This window comes from Thermobia domestica, chromosome 9, assembly GCF_964235325.1.
Source record: "Thermobia domestica chromosome 9, izTheDome1.hap1.1, whole genome shotgun sequence".
Classification (NCBI taxonomy): domain Eukaryota; kingdom Metazoa; phylum Arthropoda; class Insecta; order Zygentoma; family Lepismatidae; genus Thermobia; species Thermobia domestica.
The window spans coordinates 246,622,022-246,643,389 of record NC_137462.1 but is presented as its reverse complement, the minus strand read 5'-3'; the positions used below and the strand labels follow the sequence as shown (position 1 = coordinate 246,643,389).

The following is a 21,368-nucleotide window of genomic DNA, read 5'->3' as shown; positions in this document are numbered from 1 at the left end:
TCAATAAATTTCTTCTATCATTTTCTTGGTTTTTAAAAAATATCGGCTTTTATTTTTTTGACATGCACCTCGTATTACCGTTTTTTCACTATGGGATCAGTATTGAAACTGAGTTCTGGTTTGAATTGAATTCGAGCTGGACCTTAATCTTGACACACTGAAAATCTGTATCAAAAAGCTATTTCACGCTTTCTTCTACGTTTTTTGCTCTATCACGATCGATATTGAAACCGGAAATTTTAGTGGATTTCTACCACCTTCCGGTATTTAAACTAGGTGACTAAGGGTGAAGATGGAACATTTTCTTTGAACACTGAATCGATTCCAAGAAACTTGTTATCCCTATCTTCGTCTTCTGTATTGTGATCAATGATGAACCAGAAATAGTTGATTTTTACCATTCAAAGTTTGAATAAAGAGTTAAGGGGGAAGATGGACCCCCACACTTTACAAAGAATTCCAAACCATTTTAGGACCCTCAAGTCATATATCTGTTAATCTGCTAACATTTTTGGTACGCTGATGGATTCCAAACTGCTTCTAGCCTTATTTTACGTTTCTGCTCTGATATCTATCGACAGATAAATGGACACAGCAGTCTAAAAACTAACGTGATTGAAAAATATTGTAACATATTCGTGATAAGTAAACTCTCCAAATGTGTTATACTCCTTATCACTTCCAATACAGCTCTTTTAGGAAGTTTTATATCTTTAGAACCATTTATTTGAATTCAATCACTAAATAAATTATCGAAGTTTTATTTTTTTATGTTAAAAAAACACTTATATTAAAATATGTAGCAATATACAAAATGGCAGTGAAGAATGGAAATATACAAAAGATTATTCCTCTTGTAGATCAGTTAACTTGTATCCTAACTATTACTTCCTCAACGTTCACATAAATATTATACAGAGATAAAGAACACAGTCTTTAGGACTTTTTAAACATGAATGCTTTAAGTTTGGAAGCAGATGGAGTCTTTGAAAGTTTAGGTTTCTTTTCGTTTTCTTGATTTGAAGTATCTTCTTCACACTTTCTCTTTTTTGTATCTGAAGTATCCTCTTCACATTTTCTTGTCTCGGTTTCTTCTACACCTTCGGATTCCTTTGCTGGTAATTCTGCTTTATCCTGGGTTTTCTGAAAAATAAATACAAGAATAATAAAACGCAAGGAAAATGTTACATACTCATTGCAATAATTATAAAAACTGAGGAACATTTTCTAGCAACACGATTCTCTTCATCAGCTTCATTAAGTCTGAAAAAAGTTAAAAACATGTGAGAAAGTGAAAGGATAATAAAGATGATTCGAACTAAATACACCACTTCATGTCAAACAACATTACGGTAAAGGAACTATCGCTGAGCACTGTAAGGCTAGTCATTGCTCAGTATTGTTATTGCTCTTCATTTCCAACCGGCTGCAGTATATAGTAAAAATATTAGGTTAATTTCAACTTCGTTTAAACTAAGAGCATGATCTAATTTATTAATGTAAAGAGACTACTTAATTTTGCGTTCAGTCGTAGTTTTTACTTTTTCCATTAAGCGAACATTTACAATATTATGTTTTTTTATTATTGCCTATGGTGTAACAACAATCCAGATAATCATTGAGGACTGAGAGTTCTGGTAGTGCGAACATGTTCTCTGGAAACAAATATTCCTTTTGGTCTAATCTATATACAATTTATCGCATTAACAAGGGACACTGTAAGCCTCACCTAGATTGTTGAAAATCAGTAAAATACGATTTAAAGCTAGTTAGGTTTTTCCAATTGATTTTGCGGGAACTTCCAATTGGAAGATTAATACATTTCTGTAGTATTTTCTTTATCTTTGTGGAAACATGCGAAGCCAAAGGAAACCAATCCATTTCTCAGTGGTAATACTTATTGGGTATAGAGTTCAAGGATTGTATATCTTTTGTTGAACCTGTTTGTACTATTTGATTAATAAAGACATTTGAAAACTATTCGCGTGCCCTCTCTTTATGAGGTACTGAATTTCCTGACCACGAATATATAAGGGAGAAATTGAATATGTTAGAGCAAAAGGAATATTTGTAGCAAATTGCAGAACACGTTCCCGCTACCAGGACTTTTAATAATCAACGATTATCTGGATTGTCATTACATCACAGGGAATAATATTGCTACTGTATGCTTAATAGAAAAAGCAAATACTACGACTGAATGCAAACTTAGAAAGTCTTTTTTACATTTTTAAATAATAACATGCTCTCAATCTGGACAAAGATAAAATTAACCCGATACGGAGTGATCTTATTAATATGCTGCCGTCAGCTGGAAATATAGAGGAATGGAATAACAGTGACTAGCTTTACAGTGATCAACAACGTTCATTCGCTATTGTGTTGTTGACGTGAAATGATGCATTTACTTTGAATCACTTTTCTTATCCTTTTACCTTCCCATATATTTTTAATCTTTTTCAGATTTAATGAAGCTGATGATGAGGATAGTGATCCTCGAAAACGTTTCTTAGTTTTTATAATGATTGCAGAGAGCATGAAGTATTTTCTTTTGGATTATTTGTAATTATTATCACTACTCGCAATCTTGGCTTTTATAATAAATACAATCTAGTACTTAATAGTATTATTTTACACATACAGGGTTCCCACACATTTTCGTAAACTGTTTTTTCTGATTTTCCCAGACAAAGATTCACCTATTTTCAAGACAACAGTTTATTTTTTTCACTTTTTCGTAACCCCATTAGTTTAGTTGGATACCTAAACTAAAGGTAGGGCACACTAAAGTTCTACAAAATGGGTCAGCCTAGGAAACATGCGTGACTAAATTTACAAGGATTGTTACATAAATTCTATAGCTAATCAAAAAATATTAGAACTAGACATGTAATACTTTTAGGCCGTATTTATTGAACCTTCCTGTGATGCCAAATTTGATATTAATATAGGCTTTTGTTCTGTTGTTACAGGTCCAGAAAGACAGAAAAGTGAGCGAAGTGTGACAAGTGGAGAAATTGAAGGCGAGAGCTTTTATTGAATATTTCCGTAAGAAAGGTTTAAAGCCCCAGGACATCCACGCCAACATGGTTGCTACTTTAGATGATAGTGTACCTTCATATGCTACAGTGAAGATATGAGCAGCCGAATTTAAGAGGGGGAGAACCTCCATTGAAGATGATAATCGATCAGGAAGGCCCGTGGAAGCACTAACTCAGGAGAGCATTGACAAAGTGATGAAATCATCATGAATGATCGGCGAATGACCATCAAGCAGATTGCTGAGGCAGTGGACTTATCTACTACAAGTGTTGATCGAATTATCACCCAGCATCTGGGAATGAGCAAGGTTTCCGCAAGATGGGTGTCATAACCTTTGACACCTGATCAAAAGCTCACCAGACTCAACATTTCAAGGGATAATCTCCATCTCTTCCGGACAAATTCAGATGCCTTTCATACTCGAGTCATAACAGTAGATGAGACCTGGGACCACCATTACCAACCAGAATCCGAAGTTCCAGGCAGTGGAAACCGCCTCATCCCCACCTCCGAAGAAGGCCAAATCATTGTCCTCAGCTGGAAAAGTGATGGCTGTAGTTTCTAAGATTCGGAAGGGATAGTGAAGGTGTATTATCTTCCAAAGGAGCGAACAGTGACTTGGGAGTACTATGCAGGTCGTCTACGACAGCTGCATGATAATATTCGGCAGAAGTGTCGTAAAAAACTGACAGCAGATGTGTCACTCCATCGAGACATTGCCCCTAGCGACAAGTAGGTCATCGCAATGGCAGCAATTTATGGCCCTCTAACCTGCTTATTCGCCTGATTTGGCACCTCCTGAATTTCCTCTCCTTTCAAAGCTAAAAAAGTAATACGAAGGAACTCATTTTGACACTGATGACGACGTCATGCATGCCGTAGATGAAATTTTACACGCATTCGACAAATCATTTTTATCAGCTTTATTAACACTTGAACATCGATGGGCAAAATCTGTTTATGCCGGGGACTATGTTAAATGCCGGGGACTATCTGTATCTGTCAGGGGACTATGTTAAAAAGTAACACCATCCACAAACTCTCTGCTCCTCCGTTCATTGGTAGGCTTTTGTAACAACCGTGGAAAGTCTTCTACACATGCCAAAAACCTATTAGACGGGGTTGGTGACTTGGGTGAAATAGTGCTTTCCTTCGTTTCTGTACAGGGAATATCACCAGGACAGTGATATATATGAAAGCAATGGACAAAAGAGAATTGTAAATGGTTACGACCGGTAGCGAACCGCGCAATGTGACTACTACATAATTACACAAGAGAGAATGTATGCTCAGCAATGGTAGACTGAACAGCGTCGTCCAGTATTTGCTCAATGGTAAAACAAGGTAATGAGTGTGTGCTGGTCTGCTTTAACGCTGTTTCCCGAACGCTAGACTAGCGGCAAGCATGCTTTTGCGTCGGCTTCCATTGACCCAAAACTACAAACACTCAAGTTACAAAGAGTATATGAATATCGTCGCAGGTATGTTGAGCATAAGACGACCGTTTTTAAATACTATGTACCCCAAGTGATGCATAGTATTTTCAACGAACTTAAAAAGTTCGTTACTGAATTCTCTATGTCTGTGTGTCTGTCCGTCCGTCTGTCTGTTATTTGCGATTTTTTTAATTTTGAACCCTGCATTCGATAGAGCATCAAAAACTATTAGAGAAAGTGATTAAATTTTTCGCGTCACTCCAGCCGTTCCCGAGATATTGGCCAGAAAACGGCCGACTTCCAGAAATTTAAGGAGCCATGTCTCGGGGACCTAAGTCATAGAGAGATCATATTGGTGTTGATCAATATCTGAAAGGATGGTAAATATTTTGGTACCAAATAGTAACCCGTGGCCACTGTCCAACTGGCCACTGCTTTGGCCAATGGCTACTAGTTAATATCGGTACTAAAATGTTTACCTTCCTCTTAGGTATTGATTAACACCAATATTATCTCTCTATGACTTACCGTTTCCGTGATATTGGCCAAAATATGGCCAATTTCTAGATATTTAAGGAGCCAAAGTTCGGAAAACATAAATTATAGAGAGATGATACTGATCTTGATCAATACGTAAGAGAATGGTAAATACTTTGGTACAAATTGTAACTGGTGGCCACTGGTTTGGCCAGTGGCCACCAATTATTATCGTTAACAAAATGTTTACCATACTCTTAGGGATTCATCTGTCTATGACTTACCGTTCCCATGATATTGACCAAAAAATGATCATTTTCTAGATATTTAAGGAGCCTTAGCTCGGGATTTATTTTCGATAGTGTCTGAAGAAGGATAAGCTAGATATCCGAAACAGTTACAAATTATAATTTAAAATAAAGTGGATTTTAAGCTTTGGTCAGTGTTTCTTTTGTTAAAATGATATTGATGTTGATCAATACCTAAGAGGATGGTAAATATTTTGGTAACAAATATTACCTGGTGGCCATTGTCTAACTGACCACTGGTTTGGCCAGTGGCCAGTTGGATAGTGGCCATCAATTAATATCGGTACGAAAATGTTTAACATTCTATTAGGGATTGATAAACACCAATATCATCTCTCTATGACTTACCGTTCTCGTGATATTGGCCAAAAGATAGTCCCGATTTCGGGAGATTTAAGGAGCCAAATCTCAGGAACCGTACGTCACACAGAGATCATATTGGTGTTGGTCAATATCTAAGAGAATGGTGAACATTTTGGTACCAAATAGTAACCGGTGACCACTGATTAACTGTCTATTGATCAACTAGCCACTGTTCTCCAGATATTGGTCAAAGTTTTCGAATTTCTAGATATTTAAGCAGCCACATCTCGAGAACGAGTCATAGAGAGATGATATTTTGCTAATTTTTGCGAGAAAGAGAAGTAGATGTGGATAAAAAATTACTTCTACATCTAGGAACAATGACAGTTATCCTTCCAGCTTCATCTCTCCATTCTTTTTAAGTTTGTTCTGGCAATGCTCTTGGAGCATTCTCAACTGGTTCTATTTTTATTTATTTATTTTTTAAATATAAGAATAGCTGTTTCCGTAAAAGCATATAAGAGCACTATCCATTGTGTGCTGCAGCGCTACCGCTTTGTATTAGTACGCTGATGTGTATTGTTGTGGGTGAAGTGGTTAAGTTTATGTGTATGATTTGAAGGATTTATACTTAAATATTGGTCTATATCCATTTTTACTTGTTCCTTTGACAAAGTAGTTTATCAGTTTTGCGGGATATGCGTGTACAAGTATGTAGGTGCATTAGTGAGGCGACATATGTAGATCTACTACAGAATTGTTGCGAAACTTAGTAGATGATCTCACTGAGAACGAGATATATTTCACCCGTCTCACAATAGAGGAAAAAGTTGAACTTAACAATAAACAACCCACTTCGTCTTCCTTGATTGTGGAAAAAGATGAAAAGCAAGTAAGATATTTAGAGCTTTATGCAGAGTCGTTCTGACGCGTGATTAGTGCCATTACTAAAGAGTTCGACTAACATGTTTCCTGCAGTAGTCAGGCCTTTAGTATGATGCTAATCATACGTCAAAACTACTTTGTATAAGGCCCCATGAGTCTAAGTGGTACCATCAACCAAACAACAGTATGGTTACATACAAGGTTTTATGCGACTCACAGTGATTGCAAAGAGACTGGGCCTCTTCTATACAAACCCTAGTTATGGGTCTACCCATTTCGAAACTTCACGTTACATTACTGCATCCAATATTTTGTCACATCACACCTTAGGTACGAATTTAAGGCAATTTAAAGAATGAAAAATGAGCAACTGGACTGGAGAACTCAGGTTTCCTGCTTACCACGTCAGTTCGCTAACCACTTCGCTATCTAATACGTGTACTGACCAGCCACACAATTTCAATCTTAAAGTCGACATTTAGCCTTTCAAACCACACGGACTACAAAAGTTTGATTTGACTCCCTATTAGTTTAGGTGGAGTGAATAGTAGGAATGTTTCGAAGCCTTCTTGCAGTCATTTCTCAATTAGGCCAAATTAGTTACTAGTTAGGCAATACGATACACATAGAAAAAAGAAAACAGAAAAAGGCACAGAAGAAGATTACGACTCGTATTTTTATTTATTTTAATTTAGTGCTTAGATGTTGAAAAATGCATAGATCTGCAAACAGATGTATGACAATCATTATAAAATGTACATTCTTTACGTCGTAGATAGATTCACTGCGTTTAATAAGGATTACGGAATTTTTTAAGCTTATTTGGAAAGTAATGTTACTTACTTGAGTCTTTTGGGCACTTTGTATTTCCTTGTATCTCTTCATTGCTAACTTGGTTAACTCCGAAATACTCTTATCAGGAAATTCTTCTTGCAGTGACGTTTTCTCTTCTTCAAACCAATCAAGGAAATTCTTATTGCCTCCCGCCTTCTGCTCTTTACTATTATTTGTCTTCTGTTCCTTATTGCTACTTGTTCTCTGATTATTATTATTTAATGGAGTAAGGGTCTTTTGCTTCACCTTCAAAACACAAATTAAAAATAAAAGAATTAAACAGAAAATATTACAACAAAAAATTGTATTATATATATATATATATATATATATGAAAGATTGGAACGTAGGAAAAATTAAAATAATTACAAAGTGTACAATGTTTCGGTAAAACACTTCATCAGATTTAGATTGGACTAAAAGACTGAAAAATTACAGAACATACGTTCCAGGTATTCAGCATCTTCAGGCACTATAACATGGTAACCATCTGGATGCTTCCCAGCTTTTCTTTTTTGTTCTTTTTCTCCCCTTTTGATGAAGCATTTTAGCAAAATGTATTTCTTGTACCGTAAAGTGGGTATACTTTGAAGCAAATTTTTGAGCAAAATATGATTTCTTACTCAGTTTTCATCATTATACAGTAAAAAGAGAATTGATTTGTTTCCGTTCCTTTAGTGTATGATGGAACTGGCTTTAAAAATCGGTGCAAAATAAACTATGAGCATTTATTTTGCACCACTACAAACTTGTAATTTCCGTGCTCTTGAGTACCGCTTGGTGTGAAGCTAAAAGTGTGACATGAATTAGTCTACTATGGGGAGTTACGAAAACAGAAATAATTCTAACAGAAATATATAAATTTGTAATTTTCTATTCCTGGTTTTAACAATGTATTACAAATTCTCTGAACATTTCCTGAAATCTATTTCGGTGTGTAATATTACATAAATAACGTGCGATAGGAAATTTTGTTATTATGATACCGCAGCACAAACATAAGGAACTATTCTCTCTTCTACAACGTTACAAAAAGTAAACATTCATCTACACCCATTTCATACATCATAGCAATTCAGCTCATTACACAGAGCAGACGCTTTTTAGTTTTGGAATTGAACACGTACCACGATGCGAGATTTAGATTTCGATTGCTCATATTGCAGTTAACGTCTTTCCAAATCATCATGTGCCATACTCTTTATCTGGCTCTGCTTTTAGCTTCTTTCATTCTCTCTTCTTGTATTATTGCTACCGATCTCATTACTTTCAGCAACTGGTACCGATAATCTGTAGTTGCTATTTTACACTTTCACATGGTTCAAAATAACCCCAATCCGGATTCTTAACTCAAATATAGAGCAATAAAGCGTCTCACTTTCATTGCTTGAGTAAAACCTGAACTTCTCATTCTAATATCGTCTCTACAGACGTAGAAATTTAGAGCGATATTTAACTTAATATCGCTTACTTCTTCGCAGTACATGAAATGAAGGGAAAATGAAACATCGTAGTTTAACGTCTAACATAATACTCTTTAGGTTAAGAGAGACGGTTGATTAAGGCCTTGAATGATGATGGAAAAATCGGTGGAATTGAATGTGGGAAAAAACAGGAGTACTTCAGGAAAACCCATGGTCATGATGGTGTCCACCACAAAGTTACGTAGAGCGGATTGGACCAGAGACCCCACACACCAGAGATAAGCGTTCTCCACTGAACCATATGCCCTCATCTTCATAGTACTTAAGAGACTGATATAGATTTATTTTCTATTTATCATTTGCATATATCTATCCACTGAACTTTACTGTCTTCTCACAAAGCAAGTAACAGCTCAATTACTGCCACATTTCTTCAAGGTTTCTTCTACGTTGCCGTCTATAATATTGCGTCATTACTACGTCACGAAATACAACATTGGAAACATATATTCAAACTAATAATTTTTCATGTTCAGTACAGGATAACCCCGAGCTGCTGCAAAGTTTAACTATTTTAAGGTAATTAATTTGTTAAGTGAAAGCATTACGTAAAACAATGATTCACCTTCCGAGAACCAACTAATTCCTTCACACCTCTTTTATGAGTTTCCACGTGGCCAAATGATTAGCTTATGCGTCTTTGGCGCTGGAGATCCGAGTTCGATTCCCAGTAGGAGCTCGTGTTATTCGGATCCCACGTTAAACTGGATGTCGACGTCGACATCTCATATAACTTAGCAGCTGAAAGGGGCACTAAACTCTACTCGATCAACCATACCTCTTTCAGAAATCAAAATTCCTCACTTTGGTACACATTTTGAGAGATTTTTACTTAAACGAGGAGTGGTGATGTAGAATAAATGTGTAATTCACCTGGAATGTTACTTTACAAATGTCGTGTAAACTGTAGTAAACTGTCGTGTAAATTAGTAAACTGTCAAAGTTTGACACATTTTTCATTATCAATGTGTGGGCAATCGTCTGTAACTTTAATTCGACCAGAAAACTTTAACCAGAAATAACACTGGAAACTAGTCTAAAATCGCTAGATCACACCACTTCTTCATTTTCGCTTAATCATGTTGTTTGTTTCACTCACAAACACATTTTGAGTGCTTCCTTTATTCTTTTTCATTTATTTCGTCTTACCATTTTGCCACTAGGTGGTAGCATAATCGAGGAACAAAACATAATCGAAAAACATGTTTAAAGGTGTTTTATAAATTCAGCAAGAATCACAGATTATTCATCTTGGAGTGCGAAATAAAATAATGCTTATACGTGATATAGTTACATAGTAACATTGTGTATTTTGATACTGCAGCGAATTTTTTGCTTGACGAGTTGCTCGAGATCTGGTATAGAAAGCCAGATATAACGGTGCTGTTAACTATGCGATGATTATGCATCTCCAACTGAAAGTGAGTTATCTGGTCGGCTGTAGAGCAATGATGTTTATATTAATTGTTAGTGGAATGTGAGGAATACATCTCTAAATTTATAATAAAAATTATTAGCCCTATAATATTTCTATAGCAAGCAGAATTCCTTAAATAGTCGATATCTCGAGTAAATTTATCCATGGCCCTTCTTCAGGATTGGAAAACAGGCTTATGTCATCTTATGCAAGAAGTTGATCACATGTTACGATGCTAAAACTTTAGTCGGACTTATGTAATTATTTACAACTGTTAGATCTAATTACGATAAAGGAAAGCCCACTGTAATGAAGGTCTTAAGGACACTTACTCACCACTAAAAATTATTCTATTCTAGACCGTAGTGTACTGAACCTTATCTATAATCCATTATTTTTACGTCTATATTTACAAGTATTAAAATAGAAATTTCCTCTTAAACATTTCTTGCAGCTTTTTTCAGTTCACACAGATACAGTATCAAATTCAATAGGAAGACATCTTGGAAACACACTATGAAATTTAATATTACGAAATGCATATTTTTATCCAAATTGGTGGATTTAGTGATTACGTATGAAAAAAAAACTGATTATTAATTTTTATTGATAAAATTTGTAATTATGTTACCCTAAGCTTTGTCAAAATTCCCTTCCTCAATGTTTAGATCCAGATTTTTTGTTACAATGAAATTAGCCTCAAATACATTCCTCCCAATTTGAGATGAAGCACGGTGCAAAATAGTGTTGTCCTGAACTGTGTGTTTAAATTTTTGTAGATGCTTAGCTAACTCTAAAATAGCTTGTTTATCTTCTCGAGATTCTTTTTATGTGCTCCTTGAGAGTGGTGTTAATACAGGGTGTCCACAGAGTCTTGTTCCATGAATTTTGAACCGTTATAATCAAGAATAAAACGTGTCATATGAATGCAAGTTACACATGAAAAAAAGCGATTCTTTGGCATATTTTTCTATGAAAGTGAAATTCACCACATAAGTTAACACACAAATGAGAGAAAGGAAAGAATGTTACGTATAAGAAGAAAGAAAATAATGAAAACACTTTTTTTGCGCGAAAACAATTTCAAAATTCTATGCCCTGAGGACTTTTGTTTTCGATTAAATACGTAGTTGATACGTTAAATTTACAAATGTATAGGTTGACAGTTAAATAACATTTTACAACATCAGCATGCGAACCTATTTTTCCGAAAATTTCTTGTCAGTTAGCAACACTGAGGGAAGCGCATATGATGCGTACAAGATATCTGCAAATTATAGGGAAAACAGAATAAGAATCAAGATAATCTAAATGTTAATATCTGAAGGAAGAACTTAAAATTCATATACTTATTTGTATTTTTTGTTAGTTGGTAACACTATCCTCAATAAGTTCAAGATAAAATTGAACGATTCAGGACAATATAATTCGGCGTTGGAGTAAAAAGACACACAAACTGCTGTTGTTATCTATGTGTGTTAATGGTTTATGTTCAGTGTTGTTTTTAGCTGTTTATGTTTTGTTGCTGAAATGTGTTACTCAATGCAATAACATGTTTATTATCAGTACCTTCTTAAAAACGAATAGTTTTGAAGTGATTTGGAAACAATTTGTGCTAAAATATCCTGACAGGCCTGTGCCACATAGAAAAGTAATATTGGGATTTTATAAGAAAAATTCAAGAGACTGGGATCAGTGTTTCATCCACGCAAACATATTCGTGGAAAGGCTTATCTTCCCTACAGCAGATCGTTCCCCCCTCCCCCCGAGCTAAGTTAAATTACAATTACATATCATTCTTGGGCAGATATATGTCTTTTAGCAAATAGTTTCTGTATACCTTCCTAATATTTTAACTTTACTCTCCCCTGGAAAAACATTCCAAATATAAGCCTAACTGGGACTGTGTGAGACAAGTCCTGAATTAAAAGACAAACTGTCATGACATCTGACTTTTTGGAAGGTCTACAAAACAGTTACGTGTATTTTGGGAAATTATTCCGCCATTTATCTAAAGAACTATACAAACCAAAATCTACTTACACAAACCACCTGGAAAACGCTGCCGCATCGTTCCTTTCATCTCTCTCCATTCTATTACTTCCTGTAGGACTATTTAAGGGATGTGTACCATAATTCATAAATATCAGCAGTGATAATTTCAGATTTCCTTTAGGGGAAGTTCAATCAGCGGGGGCCCACATTGAACACAATCGGAGATATGCCCCGGGTAAATTTTGTAGTTTCGGTGGGGTTATTTCCTGGACCACTCACTCACATTATCAGTGTAGAATTCTTCAGGCAAGCATTAAGACACGGCATTAAAACCATGTAATCGCTTAAAAAAGTCAAGTGATCTCAGATAAAATGCGACTAGGTTTTACCCATTCTCCGGAAAAAAAAAACTTGTATTCTATGATATTTATTCTGTTTTGTGCTATAATGTACAGACATTTACTGCGCATCATATGCTGCACTTTGGTGCTCACGAGGTTGCTAGTACACAAGAAATTTTCGGAAAACTAGGTCTTTTTGCTGATGTCATAAAATATTATTTAACTGTTAACCCATAGATTATAAACATAACATGTTAACTTTTCTACTTGTAGGAAATCGGGAAATCAGTGTTGCTACCCAATTCCCTTAATCTTAACTTTACCAAATTTCCCTCAATAACTTTACTTCCAAAAACACTACTGCCATATGTTGCATACCGTTGGAAAGGTCATTCCATTACCTTTCAAAATTCTACATCTCACCTCTGTAGAATAAATACAAGGTGATCAATACACAACGTAAAGTCAAAAATAGTTCACAACCTGTGGCTCTCAAACCGCTGAGAACTGGGCCCATGTTTATTTGAGCTATTTTGTTTAGAATCACTCATACTGCCATTCCTCAAAGTATTGTCCCGGAACATCCTGTATATGTTATTATAATAACCATTTTTCATAAATTTTACAAGCAAACGTAACTTTTTTCAAAGTAAGTGTGCATCAACACACACCAAGACACACACACACACACACTTAAAAAAAAGAAAGGAAAAAAATCAAAGTGAACAATATACACCAGTAGATTCTGTAAGTAAATTCCAAACCTTTGATTGTGCTTCAAAAGTTGCAAGTGGTCTAATATTCTTATTTACAACTGGCGTCTTATCGAAACTAGCTAATCCTTTTCCAGCTGGACTCGGAGAAATACCTTTTTTGAAAGGATTAACTTTCTTTTGCCGAGGGGATAGACTAGGTTTCACTTCAACTTCCAATTTTCTTCTATTCAACGCTAGAAGAACATTACCTTAAAGAAAGAAAACATTTCAGATATTATGTAACCTAGAATAAACAATTCTTATGTAGACGAAATCTTAGCGATTCAAGTATTATAAAACTATGAACTAAAGGAGTATTTCATTCACGGTATCCGGCAAGAACTAGGACATCCATTGGTAGAATTTATAGAATTAAGAAATGAATGAATAAATAAATAAATAAATAAATAAATAAATCAAGCTTTGTTGATATTGCACTCTTCTTTAACTGAATGTTTAGACTTATCCTCTAAGATTTAATTAACGATGGCTCATCTCAAAAAAGCGATCTATACTGAAAGTAATATCGAAAAATTAGAGCAATAGAAACAAGTACAATAAAATCTCAGAATAACAGATTTGAAATATGACGTAGCGAAATTTGAAAAAAATACAACTTTATGTTGGGTTGTAACACTATTATTCTGTCTCTTTAGTTATGTTTACATGATGCAAGATTGTTTTCTTTTAATCAGATTACATTAATATTATGAAATATTACCAGACAATGTAAGTTCCCGATCAGAATGGACAAAAATTTAAAGGCATTTTAACTCTGAAAGCGAGATTTAAATAAAACACGAAACGGTGAGTTACTAGCAATTATATGAACAGACAATGAGGACAATTTATGTGGATCCGGAAATCTAAGAAGGATATAGAACTTTCGTTACCTGGACAGTAATGAATCAAGACAGGGTAAGTAAATGACAGATTGGGAGTGGGCGCGTGATACTACAAAGGTCTTTTCAAACCCGTCAATATCTCAATTCAGTAATAAATCTGCCATGAAAGAAACCATTAGATAGGTAACACACAAATAGTGATAAAAGTACTGGGGTAAAATTAGTAACACAGCGGATATTAATCTTCTCTTGCCGGGCCTACGTGGCAAGGGTAAAGGAAGCCTCAAGTTTGTATGAAAGATTAAGAAGTAAATTACTTGTTTGGATTATTCGTTGAACTGGAAACTAAAAATGTGTTTACTGACGGCAGACAGGGAACAAACACATAGGAGGGAGCAAGAAATGAGTTAAGTATAAAACCAGGACAATCGTAATGCGGATAGGCAATGGAGGTGCCGATGAAACAAAAGATATAAGAGATCGTTCGTTGGTGGTCATCTCCGAGCAGTGTTGGTATGTGTGCTGATAGGATAAAGTCAGCTCGAAGCTGAGCATGATGAAGACAATCCACAAGCAGATGCTGAATACTTTGTCTAGCTCCGAAGGTTGCAAACAACGGTGGGTCTTTAACACGAAGCAGAAGTGTGAATCTCCAATGTGAAGCGGTGTTAAAATTCGTTCCTCCTGTTGAGAAGATTTTAAGCTGGTGGTTCAGACACCAAGTGCAGGTTTGAGTACTGTACATGTAATTTACTGTTGACAGCCTAGTCCTTTTGAGCTGTCAGCGCTGATCCAAATAAGCAGTGAATAGTGAACACAGAACATGGGGAGATGAAGCTCTCTTCCTAAGCAGCATCTCTCGCTGCACGGTCTGCCTCTTCATTACCAGCTATGTCAATATGGTTCAGAACCAAGGAGAGTTCTATTTCACATCTTTGTGATAATAGTCTATGACAACAGTAGGACCTGCCAGACGAAAGGATGTTTACTTTGTACATCAAAGACGTTACTCAAAGCACTTTCGAAGTCAGTATAGAGTAAGTTCCTGCACAAATGACATGCAGACACATAACGTGAAGTTTGTAAAATTGCAACCAGTTCAGCGGTGAACAGTGATGAAATGGCATGTAATTTAATACTGTAAGTACGTACAGCTGTATATACATAAAATCAAGCTGTATATACATAAAATTGCTGTAAGAGGGAACGATATTCATGTTGAAATTCGTGAGGGCTGGTGCTTGGCTTCTTGTATTGGGCCAAATGGAAAGAAATAGAAAGATCTTCCTTGGGCGTGTAGGTAGAAAACCAAACTCACATAACGGGGGAACTTTGACGGCAAGATCATCCAAAAGTTCCAGAGCACGAATTCCACACGGCCTGGTGACGTTGGATCATGCCTGATAACATTGGTAGCGCTCTACAATTTCCAGTGTAAAAGGTGAAAGATGGAGGCATTAATTTGAGATGAGCAAAATAGTAGAGCATTAGCCGATGACAGCGCTGAGTTAAAAGCTGGCTCTGTGCTGCAACATACAAGCTGGGAATAGGACTGGTACGGAATGCACCAGTCATCAAACATATGCCAAGATGATGAGTGTTAAGTTGGCGTACCTGGTAAATCTGTCGGATCCATAAACAATGCATCCATAGTCCAATTTTGAGCGGATTAGGGTACGATACAATCACAGAAGGACAATGCAAACAGCATCCTAAGAAACATGGAACAAAACTTTGAAAATTGAGTGCTCTTAGATAGTGATACTTTACCGCTTGTAGATGGACTGCCCAAGACAGTCGGTGATCAAACTAAACGCTCGAAAATCGGATGTAGGTCAACAAAATAAAAGCGCGTATCGTCCAGATAAAGTTCTGGATATTATGTGCAGTTGCGTAAGGGATAAAAGTGGACACAGTCTTGTCGATGGAGAAAATATATACAGTGGTCGTTGACTAATGTGAAAGTATAAAAATGAAATGAAATCTTTAAGTTTTACGTCCCACGGGTATGCCGGTTAGGCTAAAGGAGACGGTGATTATGAGAAATGAATGAAATGAAGGAAGTGAGAGGAAAACGGGAGAACCCCGAGGGAACCTACAAGCACGCTGTTTGTCCACCACACAGTCCACACGGCGCGAGCTGGGATCGAACCAGGGACTCCAAGCACCGGAGGTGAACGATCTACCACTGAGCCACCGCGCCCCCCCCATGTGAAAGAATGTTCAGAGTGAGTTGTAATTGTCTAGCAGTAACACGGAGATGAAAAGAGTGGCAATACATTGCCAGGTCGTCTACATACAACATTCCATGAACGGAAGAACCATTTACCGCTTCAGCAAAGAGTCACACTTACGACACTAAACGTTGGAAGGCTATTTTCTTGCAAGAAGCGGTCGAAGAATGTGGATCCCAATAGAACTCAAAACTCGATGTCCAAGAAACTGATGGAGAAGAAAGCCCATACTGCCTCGTACTCACCAACGAGATAGTTGACGTAAAATTCTATAACGCCAACCCTTCAAAAAGCCCAAGAAGACGGTGATCGCGAAAAGCATCCTGGATTGTACTCTCAAGATGAACAACATGATCAGTAGTGGAACAGAAGTTCCGGAACAAGTCACCACATTAGAGATTGAAAAGCAAGGAGTTAGTTTCCAAACACCACAATAAACACTCATTGATTATTTTCTCCAATAGCTTGCACAAGCAGCTGGTTAAGGCAACTGGGCTATAATTGGAGATGGATGTAGTCGATTTCCCAGGTTACTGGATAGAGGAAAATAAGCCTAACAAAGGATCCTTCAATCCAGATGCAATTATAGAGAACTAAAAGATGTTGTTTGCTAGTTGCAGAAGATAGCGAAGTATAGCATAATGTATGGAGTCTGGTTCAACTGAAGTGTTATAGTGCCAGTGAGATCAGTGGTAAGTTCAACAGTAGTATAAGACAAGTTGTGCTCTTCATTATTTGATGACGTAAAATGTAAGGGTCTACAGTCTGCTCGTACTTAAACTTATAGGAAATCAGGTGAATAATGAACCGAACTAGAAACTGCAGCAAAATATTGGCCAAATTCATTGGCAATCCGCTTCTGGTCAGCGATCAGTTCGTTTTGCACAAGGAACGCAAAAAGTAGACGAAATAGAATAGACCTGAAGACGATGAACTCTGGACCGAACACCACTCACTGAACTCAGTGGCGGAGATCTTTTCAGTAATCATAAGTTCACAGATTACTTTTTCGTCCTTGAAAGTCGGACAATCTCGAGACCAAGCTGGAAGTACTGCTTTACAATTGGCACCTTTAGGCGGGACCATACATTATGTTGGACCGTATGCTGTGCCAGAACAATTGCCGCAGATGGCAAGAGACATTGCATGACTAGATGAGTGGCCGAAAGACTGGCATTTAAAACAGTGCAAAGGAAACGGAATCTATGGTATCACTTTTAAGCCCGTGATATGCTACAGTAAGATGCGCAGGTAGGTTTGAGATGCCAAAAGTAATGATGTTATGAAACTTTCAGTTGTAGCACACATTTGCATGTAGACCCGCTTAACTTTCAGAACATGGTGCTCAAGTAATTTGTCGTTGATTTCGGCTTCCGACACGCGTGATGGTCAAAACAAGCTGATATTCAACTGATTATGTACTTCAACTTTTATTGGGACTGTGCCCAAGGAAGTGCATTTGAGTAATAACTTTGATTGTTTGTCATTTGCAGTCTGTACAAGAGTTTTATTTCTAAGTTTGCGAATATGTCCTGCTGGAAAAGTTCCACTGGCAATATGTTGCAATTGTCTAAGAAGAATAAAAGGTGGAAGTTTATTTCAACAATTCATCAAATTATATTTTAATGCAACATTCTGATGACCATTTCAAGTTTCCATCTTTTAGAAATGCTATTTCAATGAAAAACATAGAACAAAAGAACTTTTCTATTTTCCAGGTCATGTCACGGTGTGCCTCTGGTTGAAGTCCGATGACTTTAACACATCATACAGCCATCATCGTAAGTCATCTGCCACCACTGACAGGTCACCTGCACAAATAAAGAAACTTTCTATATATTAGTAGGGAAAGGATAAATCGGTCGTGATCGAACTTATATTTCGTTTATTTCTTTCACTTCTGGCAATACTGCTATAACATGTAGTTGCCTTTTGTGTGGGTTAATTGATTGGACAGACAGCGGAAATGTCAAAATTAGCCATTGGTCCCCTGTGTGCAGGGTGATACATTCAAATTTCAATAAATTTGTCAGGTTCTGACAGCGGTTAAATTATTGAAAAAATTAGTGAGAAACAAAAGTATGTGTTGAAATCAAACATACCTATTACTATTTACATAACTAACCTTCATCATTAGTATTTTCTTCTTCATGATTGGAAATATCATTGGTCGGCGGAGGTTCATCCTCATCATCATCATCATTGCGCACTGAATATGCTCTCTCATTATGTCTATAAGATATTTCACGATACTCGGGCCCACTACTGAAAAATAAATAAATAAAAGGTGGAAATTTTCTTTAAACAAGCACGAATGAATATGAATATAATATATATATATAAGGGGAGCTAAATCTTTGGAAACCCTTTTACTTTGAAACCTGAGAAGAAAATGCGAAATGTGTTTACAGGAAACAATAGTAGAGGCGCAACTTGTAGGGTACATGACAATCATGGGCGCCATTTTGAGTGGAAATTCAAAATTTCAAATGGGAAAGGGGGCCATGTTGCACACAAGTAGCATCGGCATGAGCTCAGAAATCCCAAGGTGTAGTTGTTTCTTTCACGTCTTCTATAGTTTGCACGTTATCGTTGCAGGTAATCCAAGATGCCTCTTACAAAGGGACAGAAGACAAATCACCTTAATATCCCGAGAACGCAATTCCGAAGTAATCGCAGAAGATTACAATGCAGTACCCAGACAGACATCCAGTATAACACTGCATGTTGTATACGTGATCACCGCATTCCGAGAAATTGGCACTATGGAAGATAGGGCACATAGTGGGCAACCAGACTGCCATCAATTAGAAGATTGCAATAATGACTCTAGTATCGTCTAAGAAAGAAAAGAAATGAAATGAAATCTTTAAGTTTTACGTCCCACGGTTATGCCGGTTAGGCTAAAGGAGACGGTGATGATAATATATGAGTGAAATGGTGGAATGAAGAAAGTGGGAGGAAACGGGAGAACCCCGAGAAAACCCACGAGCACGCTGTTTGTCCATCACAAAGTCCACACGGCGCGAGCTGGGATCGAACCAGGGACCCCAAGCACCGGAGGTGAACGCTCCACCACTGAGCCACCGCGCCCCCTCGTCTGAGAAAGAGTCGCAAATGCAGTAGGCCTACTCGTCGTCTCTCACTATAAAGTGGTATCAGCCAGTGCTCCATTCTCTGGACATTGCATACAGATTGCTGGCATCCTTATAAGCTTCATATGCAACATAAATTAAATAAGGATGACCTAGATCGATAAGTAGACTTGTGCAAGTGAACCATAAACCAATACGAACTGTATCCCTAATTTACAAGTGGCATACTGTTCAGTGACAAAATGTACTTTTGTTTGAACGGGGAAATAGATGGGAATAATTGTCAGTATTGGTGTAACAGTAATCCGAACTAGGTTGATCAGAGTAAAGAACAAAGTTCGGCAAAGCTAGTGTCGTAGTGTGACATATGGGACACCCGCATCATTGATCCGTTTTCATCGACAACTGTAACGACGCACAGCACCTGACGCTCCTGCAGATACATGTATTTCCTTCTGAGCCCAGACGGCAGTTTTCTTTATTATTTTCAACATGATACCCCTCCCTGCTATAGCGTTGGTATGCGTCAATTGATCAACGCACAACTCTCAGGGAAGTGGATTGGTCGCTGTATTCCAGTGAAATGGGACCTCACACTCCTTGGTTTCTATATGTGAGGGTATCTGAAGCAGATGTGATACGCTGAGAAGCTCCTAATATAAGACACTTAAAGGAACGCATTCAGCTGCGTCTGGCTACATTTCACCAGACATTGTCCTGTATCTGCAGTCAGGGTGGATAGGTGATTACAGCTGTGCATTAGATAGGATGACCACCAAATAGAATATGTGCTGTAACTCGCAGTTTGCAGGTGATTTTTCAAACTTTCAGCGTTTATAAGGTGCAAACCATATAAGATACGAAAGAAACAATTACACCTTTGGATTCATGGTATGCGACATATGAAATTTTGAATCTCCGTTCAAGGTTGTGGCCAGAGTCGCCATGTACCCCTCAAGTTACTGCCTTTCCCCTACTACTATATCTAATTAACAGATTTCGCATTTTCATGTCAGGTTTCAAAACAAAAATGTCGAAAGACTTTTGACTCATCCTGTATATACAAGTTCTTATTGTAATAGCAGATAAAACATATATAGATACATACATGTGCATATATATATTAGTCAATAAGGACAACACAACAAAACAAAGAGAATACTAGGAGAGAGTGAATATTGCTCATGCCAACTGTCAACCATCTTGAATGTTATTATGAAAGAACATGTAACCAGATTAATGTCAAAGAAGAGTTGATGGCAAAGAAGGAAACTAGAAAAACATACATTCACTTTACCCGCTGGAGAATGCAAAATTTTGAATGCTATGTGGTCGGTTTTTCTGATGCATGCTTGAGATCTACGTTTCATGAACAGTATTTTCTGACTCCTTTCCATACAGAGGTGTACTCATACTACTTGCATGGATCTATGGGACATCCACTTATTAAAAGCAATTATCATCTTTGGAGTCACGAACGATTCATCAGTGTGTGTACGAGAAACTGTGTGTGTGTGTGAGAGAGAGAGAGAGAGAACGAACAGTTCTAGAAATATCATTCTCTCCTCGTCAGAGACAAGTAGATAAACATAAGGTATTCTGTAATGTTCTGCAAATAAAAATTAATTAAAATAAACAATCTTCCTACCGATTGGGTGGCTAATGTATTTGCGTGCCTAAAACATTCTTAAATAAGACCGGAAGACTCTTCGGAAGGCACCACGGCACATACTCTCACTCTTCTAACTAAAATATATCCTACTCACTACTTACTTGAATTTGATTTTAAAACTTGGGTACTATATGTATATTTATTTACGACATTAATTAATAAGCACTCTGAAAATCAATACTTGTGCACTCATTCTTTAACAAAATTCTGACTTGTTATTCGTCTATGAGTTTGTCCACGGTGCT

At 36.9% G+C, this 21,368-nt stretch overlaps 1 protein-coding gene across 2 annotated transcripts in view; it reads right to left on the bottom strand.

The window, feature by feature from the left end:
- Positions 1-245: 245 nt before the first annotated feature.
- Positions 246-21,368, bottom strand: part of Ctf4 (Chromosome transmission fidelity 4) — an 86,719-nt gene continuing 65,596 nt past the window's right edge. The window contains exons 15-18 of one of the 2 annotated variants that reach the window (XM_081725972.1): positions 18,482-18,618; positions 13,287-13,486; positions 7,295-7,531; positions 246-1,143 (exon numbers count right to left, since the gene is read on the bottom strand). In XM_081725972.1, the coding sequence (XP_081582098.1) occupies positions 937-1,143; positions 7,295-7,531; positions 13,287-13,486; positions 18,482-18,618 (781 nt within the window). In that variant the 3' untranslated portion in view covers positions 246-936. Of the gene's footprint in view, positions 1,144-7,294; positions 7,532-13,286; positions 13,487-18,481; positions 18,622-21,368 lie in introns of both variants that reach the window. The other variant, XM_081725971.1, reaches the window with a different exon arrangement.